The sequence below is a fragment of the Paramisgurnus dabryanus genome, chromosome 4, assembly GCF_030506205.2.
Source record: "Paramisgurnus dabryanus chromosome 4, PD_genome_1.1, whole genome shotgun sequence".
NCBI classification, from domain to species: Eukaryota; Metazoa; Chordata; class Actinopteri; order Cypriniformes; family Cobitidae; genus Paramisgurnus; species Paramisgurnus dabryanus.
Genome location: NC_133340.1, coordinates 22,605,418 through 22,615,391, shown reverse-complemented (window position 1 = coordinate 22,615,391; position 9,974 = coordinate 22,605,418). Strand labels below are relative to the sequence as shown.

Genomic DNA, 9,974 nt, shown 5'->3' with positions numbered 1-9,974 from the left:
AATTTTAATTTGCGTATATTATAAATGCATTGGTAAAACAATTTAAAAAAAAATTAATATAAATGTTTAGTTTAATAAAATCGACAATAAAAAAATCAGTTTAACTGAATTTTAATAAAAAGGGGCATTTGATTATTTTAAGGGACATTTGACAAGATTTTTTAAGGTATCAAATAAATCTTTGTTTTCCCCAGAGTACGTATGTGAAGTTCTAGCTCAAAAATGCCATATATAGATCATTTGAAGAGTTTCGTTGCAAAACGAGATAAAATCCGTTTTTAAATTTTTTGTCAAAACGTGTTTATTATTATGTTGTTATTATTTTGTTTTATGGTGCTACTTAGCTGTATTTTTTTAGTTATGAAGGTTTAAATCAAAACAAACCAACTGCAGTTGAATTAATATTAATTGGAATGCACAATCAAAAAACAAGATTTCTGAAAAAAAAAAATGGAGTTATCTCGTTTTGCAATGAAACTATAGCGTGTTAAAATTGCCACTTTGTAGGTGTGAGCAAAAATAGCTGTTTGTGGGCATGTCCACTAAATTGCAGTGCCATGGTTGGATAGTGCAGATATTTCCCCCACTGACATCACAAGGGGAGCCAAATGTCAATGACCTATTTTTCACATATTGGCAGAGAATGGTTTACCAAATGGTTTTCACATTTTGATAAAAGCACTGGGGACCCAATTATAGCACTTAAACATGGATAAAATCTGATGTCCCTTTTAAGGAGAAAATGTTTTTCAAACTTGAATATATCTGCTGCTCTGCCATAGTTATCAATAACCATAGACACATGTATTTATAGCACCAACATTTTATTTAATTAATGCACTTTATAAGCATTTTATTTTCTTGTTTTTGATAATTTATGAATGCACCTTTAGAGCTTAGAGAAGTTTAGCAGCCATCAAAACAATATAAGATCTGGCAATAATACAAACACGAAAGGTAATTGTGTATCAAATCAGAGAGAGAGAAATAAACAGAACAGGACAATGGAGATTTGTTTGCAAAATTGTTTTTGTGCGGTAAGTATTAAGAGGAAAGAGCCTGAGAATAAAAAAATGTATTCAATATAAATCAACATCCACAGTGGTTTCATCCATACAGATCTTCCTTCGTTTCTTTTCTTCTTTCATGAAATCCTCAGACATTCATGGACAAAAACAGGAACTGTGGAGAAATAAAAGGCTTTTACCTTAATGTATGTTATAAATGCAATAGCCTTACAAACACATGCCACCAGCTACAGTAGGCCACATGCCTTTGTTTAATTTAGTATTAAAATCACAGTGTGTCATATATTATCACTAATAGCTACATACTAAAACAGGAGATTTTTGTACCTGCTGCATATTTAGACTGATCACGCCCTTATTTTGCTTGTCAAATGCCTGGAAAACTCCTGCAATGAAGAGCAAATCATTATTATCAACATTTCAGAGCATTCACAAATGTAACTAAAACAGAAATAAGTAGAAACCGAATTGTAACCCTATCTGTGAAACCCAGCTAAAGTCACTTTCTACATAAAATCGTAATGTAAAGAACATTCTGTAATATAACCTTAAAATCTTTAATAAAAACTGAGTAAGGTCATGTGATATTAATGATTGAAACCAAACTTTGATGCTCCTAATCTCATTTAGGGTTGCAAAGGGGCAAAAAGTTTCCAAAAAGCTTCCATGGGAACGTAACCTGGGGATTGGAAAATTAATGGGAATATATGGGAACTATTTGGAAATGTAGGGAAATTTATATCAACTATTTAATATACATGAATAAACATTTGGTTTGGTCATAACAGACATGCATTCAAGGTAATACACATTTTGAAGAATCTTTTTACTTACAATCAAGCCGTAGATTTATTTGATTACAAAATCCTTCAGAAATCCTTCTAATATTAATGATTTCTGAAGCATTTTTGATCAAATAACTGCAGGCTTCATGAGCATAAGAGACTTCTTTCAAAAACATTAAAAATAGTAAAGTGTCCAAACTTTCGGGTGGTACAGTAATTCTGTATGATAATTATCAATGATATAGGCAACTCTGCAATTTTTTTTCCCATTCATTTCCGTTCATTCTCATGAAAAGTTTCCAGCATTGAAAATTCCCAGAATTTTGCAAACCTAATTTCATTATGAGAAATGACTTTAGTCTGGATTTCACAAAAAGGTTTTGCATCAATTGCAGTGTATTTCTGTTATGCAAGACACAGGCACTTACTGAACATGTTCTCCAGACGAACAATACAGGTCAGGTAATCGTCAAAGTCAATGTCATAGTTGGCATCCATGAACCTGAGACCCAGCAACTGCAGAATTTTGCTATTCAGCTGCATCCCTGGATTACAGAAAACACAAAGAAAATATGAAAAAGGTTTAATTTGCATTATGATTATTTAATATTTTAAAGATCTATGACAGTCTCTTAAAATGACAAAAATGCTGTATATGCTTACCTGCTGCATTGAGAGCGCTGCGGAGCTCGTAGGCAGACATGCGGCCTGAACGATCCGTATCGAAAGAAAGGAACAGCATCTACCACAGTGAACACAATGTGATTATAACATCTACATAAATACACAGACTTATTTAGAATACGGCAGGCAGACTGATACTATGAAAGATGAATCTGACATCTAAAATCACTAAAAATTGCCATTACTGAAAGTGTTTGACTTACAATCCACTTCTTCAGTTTATCCCAAAAGACTTTGAACTCATTAAATTCCAGCAATCCTGTGTTATCCACCTGTACTCAAGTTCAGGAAAACTCCAAAAATATAGTAAAGAATAAACCATGACATCCTAAAATATTATTTACACACCTGTATTTACCTCACACGTCCAAAGCGCATTATTTTATCAGTATGTGTGTTCCCTGGGAATCAAACTCATGACCTTTGCAATGCTCCTGCGATACTCTACCAATAAAGCTACAGGAACCAAATTTAAACTATTGTATTTTCAGAAAATTGATGCCAAGCCTGTGCGGTATTTTAAAAATAAAAGTCCTAATATGTACCATTTAGGTAGAGATAGGCATACATTTGGTACCAAAAGGCACCTTTGAAGTACTAATATGAACTCTTCAAGAGCAAAGATGTACTTTTTAAAAGGGTACCGCCCCAGTGACAGTTATAGGAAGTATTTTTTGACCATTTTTTCTTACAATAAATTTTTTTCTATTGTGAAAAACAGCATAGTGACCATAGAAAGGATACATCCATAAGATTTATGATGCTGTGGCAGGTGATGAGGCTCACGCCATCAAACTTGACTTCTTTTCCTAAAAGTGATCGTAAACTTGTTAGTATGCATATAGACACTTAGACATTATAACCAGTCTTTGATTAAATTGGTTGATTGACTCACTTCTGCTCAGAACTCCATTCAGCACCTGCTGTAGTTCTCTGGCACTGATGGCCATATCCTAAAGAGAAAACATCTTTAAAATAAGACCACAAGAGGGCCCTCAAAGCCTACTCTTATTTCCTGCCTACATTATAGCACTACATTGAGTCGAAAATGTCTTAAATGCGGTAGAAACTTAGAGTAGTCCTGAGGTCTTTCTTACGTTAATATTTCTTTGAGTTTTAGTTTTTATGCACTGCAAAAAATGATTCTCGAGAAAAAAATTCTTAGTATTTTTGTCTTGTTTTCAGTAAAAATATCAAAAAATTCTTAAATTAAGATGCTTTTTCTTGATAAGCAAAACGACCCAAGAAAATAAGTCTAGTTTAAAGACAAAAAATATCAAATTTAAGTGATTTTGTGCATAAAACAAGCAAAAAATCTGCCAATGGAGTAAGCAAATTTGAAGATGTGACATCATTGTAATACACTAAATTTGGGTCATGGTACTATCCCTGCTAAGATCCAAGTTCTAATTGTTTCTATTATAAATATCATTATGACACATATTTGTGTAGAGCATTTCTTTGTAAAGTGTATTTTGGACCTTATTCCAGTAGGATTTATTTGTTTTATATTTGTTTCCATCTGTCAGATAAAATCCCGCCAACAGAATTCAACACATTACCAGTAGAGACTGACAGAATCCATTAACGTTCTCATAAAAACCCAATACAATAATTTTTGGGCATGTATTACAGTAATACTATAGTTTTCTTTGTGCTACGATGTAAAAACCCTGAATATTACCATCTGATACATCACTGTGTCATTTAAAAACCACATAAGGATATCCAGTGTGTCTCACCGAGCCAGCGATTTGCTCAAACAGTCGCCTCAGTCCTTTCTCCTCATCGGTTTCTTCCTCAGGAGGGTTTGGTATCGGTGGCTTTAAAGATCAGAGAAAATGCATTGTTACATATTATCAGTGCACACAGACAGTCAAACACATTTAAATCCATAACCAACTTATCGGCTATTATGGTAATCAGTGCCAGAAAATACATACTGTACATGTCAAATTAATCCCTTTTTTTACACCTTAGCATCATTTATTCATAGGTGGAGTTTGGTGTTTGTGCTTGGGGGCAGTGGGATACTTTGAGATTAGTGAGTTTAAAGGGAACATTTCACAAGCCTTTTTTACACTGTAAACAATTTTGGTGTCCCCAGAGTACATATGTATTTTTAAGTGTCCTTTTAAATGCAAATGATCTGAGATAATGCAAACACGGATCACCATAATGGTGGTTTGTTGAATGCAAACACTGATCGCCATAATGGTGGTTTGTTGAAATTGCTTTTATCGAAACATCATAGAGACAACAGTTATGGTAAGTACTTTAAAACATAATTTTTCAGAACTCTATATTGCAGTGGTACCTAATGTTAAAAATGGTTTACTGTATTTAGTACCAATAACTGTAGTAACTACATTATAGTATTTTGGTGGAAAGCTTGGTAAATGATTGTAAGGGAATGCAGTACATGATCAGTTTGACAGGACTTACATCTGGAAGATCTGCCGTAATGGTGTTTCCCATCTCACTGCAAAAACCAACAACCAAAACTGAGTCAACCACAAACATTTATAACTTAACTGTCCAACTAATTTTCACGGCCACTGTATGTAAATATCAAAACTATATTTTTAATCAGGCTAATAAAACTGAGCAAAATGGTTGGCCACATACATGGCTGCAGCTTTGCTCTCTGAGAAGATCCGGATAAGGAAGTCGGCTTCTTTGTGTGCTTGGAAGGTGGTTGGCACCAGCAGATAATTTCCAGGTGGCAGTCTGAAGCGTTCAGACACCTCCCTCATGTTGACGTAGGTACGGCTGCGTGCTTTAGAGGGGTTGTACCGGAAGAAGTCCTTGCCCTGGTGATCTTCTTCACCTGGAGCCTTGAGTCCATCAAGAATCGAGAGTCAAACTTTTGTGTTGCAAGAAGCATCTAGCAGTTCTCCAAACAATATTTATTCTTTTAATTTCTGTACAGTCATTTGTAAAGTCATTTTTCCATACTACTGCATTACTATGGTACGCAAGACCCCTTACCTCATAAACGGCAAAGCCGATGGTCTCCAAGTCAAGACCCTCCTTTCTGAGACGCCTCCGGTTCTTCTGCATGAGAGCCACGATTACACTACACAGACGGTCATTTTCATCTGGATCAGTCAGACGAAGCTTGAACTGAGGGTTTGTCCAGAATGTGTCTGGGAATCGAAAAAACAGAAACCATCACCTAAATGTGGTCGCAGGCACGATGTGACACTCTTACGAGTTTTGTGCTCTGACTGCTAGGTAATGGGTTCGATTCCCAGCTTTATCTGAAAGTACTTAAATGTAGACGAAGCTAAGCTCCGGTCTCTTACCGATGAAGTTCCTGCATCCACCAGCAGTGGAGCCTCTGATCCAGCTGCCCTCAAATATATTTACAGACCATTTCTTCTTAGTGTCATCCGTCAGAGCGTCCGGAGATAGGTTACAGATCTCTACCTTATCGTAATTGGCTTTGAAGTCTTCAAACTCCATCCTTTAACATGACATATAGGTTAGTACCGCAGAGTTTTGAGTTTGATGAATTACAGGTCTGGGATCTTTATACAACAGGTCACACTTACCAGAACTCTCCGTCTTCCAGTGCATTGTGAAGCAGTCGATTTTTGTCAGCAGGGTCAATTCCACTCCATTCCCTGGAGCTATTTAAGATTGACAACACTTGTCATTGAAAACACATCTCATCAAATAGAGAAATGATTAGGCTCAAGGGTGTAGATTTGTTAAAACATTTGAATGATGTCATACTTGTCGCTCCATCTGCCATTCCACTCCACCTGACCCCAAGGGTTTCTGACCCGGACTAGTTGGACTTTAGATCCTCTGTAGTTGACCTGAGGAGACAGGATTAAGGGTTAAAAGGCAGTAACACCATTAAATCTGACATTATATATCTGTTTCTATGGTTACCTCTTCTGCTCCAGTGATGGAGTAGGCGTGGCCTTTAACCAGACCAGTAGTGGTTTGGGCTTCAGACTCAGCAGAACTTGTAATCTAATGATCAGAAAAGGCCACATGCAAGAGTTCTAATGAAGTCATCCGAGTATATCACCATATCTGGCTCATTTGTGCTATATTTCACTTTTAAATGTGATTTGTACGGTATTTATGCAGAACTTTGCTTACATCGATTGAGCAGCCGAGCATAGATCCTCTGTCCACAGCTTTCTTAATGATGGTGAAGAGGTTAGTGGGAGCGGTCTTCGTTTCATACATCTCCCCCACGCCACCTGAGAAGTCCTCCATGGCCTCCATAGTGCTCCCACCTTTCAGAGCTTCATAACTGCCGTTCATTCTGAAAAACACACATGAGTTGATGATGGATTTATGGGTACGGTCTGGCATATGACTGAATTGTTATGTTTTGTAAGGCACATACTTGGCGTAGGCCTTCTCCAGAAGTGCACTCCAGAACTCTGTGTTGTCTGCGGAGTGGACATACACCAGGTTGTTCCTCACACATGGAAGTCTGTCATCCACCACAACATCCATCCACTTATTATGCTGCCAGAACTGAAGAAGAAAATGGGCTGGGATTATAACTCTTAAGGTAAAATCTCCAGGAAAGTATTTAAAAAAATATCTATGTCCTAGTATGCAGTGAACTGTATCCAGTAGGACTGAATGCTAAACTTATACTCTCCAGAAAATCTTATTCATCCCATTGTGAACAACTAAAATATGATATCATGGTTGGGATACAAGTTTCTGAACTGATCGTGTTAATTTGAATATTTAACATTTATGCATCTGGCAGACGCTTTTATTCAGAGGAACTTGAAATGCATTCAAGCTCTTCATTTTAATACTATGTGTGTTCCCTAGGATTGAACTTATGACCATTTGTGCTGCTTTCCCAATGCAGGAACTTTAACTTATATTAGTTTAGTAGTTAGTTTACCATTTGTTGTTTCATTATTCATTCATTTAAAGCAGAGAGTTACTGTAAGACCAAAAGTGTCACACCTGGAAATGGAAAATACCAGCGTAGCCACGGTCAAAGTCCTGGTCATGTGGTACAACTCTCTTTAGCGTCTCATCGTACATGGTCAGAGAGGCAATCGCAGCCAAAAGCCAACAATCTCCTGCATTGGAATACAAGAAAGAAACCATAATGTGCTGCACTTTGATCAGATACTTTGTTTTTAAAACTCACTCATGATTTCAAATTTCAACAAACAATAAAATATTGCAAGTGACAGATTTGATGGTAAAACATACCCAGCTGTCCCTGGCAAATGTCGGTCCTGGTAGCTCCTCCAGAGATAAATTTGGGGTCTTTGCATATTTCCTGAGTTTGAACAAATGAGAAATAATATTGATCTGATCAGACCAGGCGTGTAACTGGGATGAAAGGTCATTCAGGGCTTGCCCCAGAAACCTCAAATTATGGATCTACTAAAAAAAATTCCCTTTAGTTCATAAACATAATGCACTTTGAAACATATAAATTATTATAGATGAGATAATCCAACTATAATTTGGATTTTGAAGCAGAATCTAGTATTGTTCATATTCAGTATTTAAACATATTATTCACACAATGTCATCAACAAAAAGCAATGTTCTAATTATTTTTTCTTAGATCAAACAAATATCTTTAAAACTGTACCTACAATACCTCCAAATCGATCACTTCTTTCAAAAAAATGTTAGAGTTTGGTGGCCAATAGTATTATTAAGTACTGACTATAAGATTTAAACTTGATTCTATTAGTTCAATGTTGTTAAACTTAAACCTACTAAAGTTATACAACAAACCCAATGATCTGTGGTTACAGAGTGAGAGAGGGACGTGTGTAAACACACATGATGCCTCTGTGAGGTGTGTCACATTCTCAAACCTCAATCTGATCATATGAATCTACAACGATTTCTCACTTGAGTGCATATTTAAGCATGTTCTGCTGGAACGCCCTGGAATGCAATGCAGTTGTAGTTTCATTCAGAGATCCATCAGGTCACACCAAAAGCAAGAAGAGTGGGCAGAGAAAGGTGTGGACCTGAAGTGGATGATTGTCATTTTTTTGAGTTTATAGGGGGTCATCATTTAGGAAGATATTGTATGACAACCTTGTAGTCTTGACAAACTGTTCCAAACACCAAATTTAACCCAATAATCTATTTCCACCAAAACTCAGATACTAGATTCGCTCAAATAATGCATCAGCAACTAAAATAATCTGCATTCCTCGCATACCAACATAACATCGGCATTGGGGTTGACTTCATTGACTGCATAATTTGTCGTGTATGAGCCCTGCAGTCATATACCACTAAAACACAACAAAAAAGCGAAATGCATAGGAATGAAGATAACCTGTTTGATTTGAGATCTTAAAATGCACTGCAAACCTGTGCGACAGGTTATAAAGGTGCAGACAAAATAAAATATAAAAATTACACAAAAATAAACAAGTTGTGTGACAGAGGTCCAAATGCTTGCCATCATTGCTTGCCATCTGCAACCCCACTTTTGTTCATCCATTAAGTTTAAAGAGAAACATCACATCACACAAAAATGCTTCTACCATCCAAAAATGAATTTTTACGCTGATAAATATTAAGTAAATATAAAATCAGTTACGACTGAATATAATCCAAGTTAAAACACATCCAAAAATATTCTAATCATTTAAGTCTATAGAGTTATGACTGACATAACACAGATTTCAGTGGACACCCCTAAAATAATTTCCAGGCTGCCAGGGATCGATATCCCAAATTTGACATTTTCTACTACATCCTATCAGGTGAATTAGGTCATCTTTATAATGGGAAACTATGCTAACATAACCATATTACATACATAACCAAATCATATGCATCATATCGAATGCATTTATCAGAATCAAATCTTGGAGTGACATCTAAATAAACTGCAGAAGCCAAGTCACCTTTATTGTGTTACATATTTTAAATAAATACAATACAAGCACATCAACAGGTTTCAATATCTCACCTTCGGCCTCTTCCATTCAAAGTTTATTGGGACCTTTTGGCTATAGAAGAGCGAGTCGTCCACCGCAGGAAAGTCTGGATCCTCAAACAACTTTCCACTCCGCAAACACTCCTGTCGCAGCTGCTCATAAGTCTTCCCATCATTCTGTGTGCTCTCCACCTGGACCTTCTGCCCACGGCTGTTTTGGGTGGTATTGTAGGGCATCTTAACACATCTATAAGCTCCAGAACCACAGCGAGTACTGAGGATCTAAAGTGCCGAGTGTATGTCGGTGTGTGGATAAATGCAGCCGCATGGGCCGATTTACAGGCTTGTCAAGTTAATGTCACACCCGTCAATAGCAGAAACAGGTTTGGGTGAAAGCAACCACGCCTGTGTGTCTACATCAGAACTTTTGAGAAGGAAGTATACTTGATTGAGAACTTGACTGTGGTGTTAGTGTACTGAAAAGATAATTGGACAGAACTGTGGTGCATGAGAGATATAGCAATGAGTTTTAAGACAGAATTGAAGAAAGAGACG

At 36.6% G+C, this 9,974-nt stretch overlaps 1 protein-coding gene across 1 annotated transcript; it reads right to left on the bottom strand.

The window, feature by feature from the left end:
- Positions 1 to 807: 807 nt before the first annotated feature.
- capn9 (calpain 9) lies at positions 808 to 9,777 on the bottom strand. Its single transcript, XM_065295167.2, has 20 exons — positions 9,453 to 9,777; positions 7,712 to 7,781; positions 7,457 to 7,575; positions 6,870 to 7,003; positions 6,617 to 6,785; positions 6,401 to 6,484; positions 6,239 to 6,324; positions 6,055 to 6,132; positions 5,806 to 5,966; positions 5,489 to 5,646; positions 5,126 to 5,334; positions 4,943 to 4,979; positions 4,240 to 4,320; positions 3,393 to 3,450; positions 3,242 to 3,306; positions 2,701 to 2,769; positions 2,477 to 2,555; positions 2,242 to 2,358; positions 1,356 to 1,414; positions 808 to 1,182 (listed from the first exon to the last, which is right to left on the bottom strand). Exons 1-20 carry the CDS (start codon positions 9,654 to 9,656, stop codon positions 1,156 to 1,158), a joined length of 2,064 nt encoding a protein of 687 aa, XP_065151239.2. The 5' UTR covers positions 9,657 to 9,777; the 3' UTR covers positions 808 to 1,155.
- Positions 9,778 to 9,974: the final 197 nt, after the last annotated feature.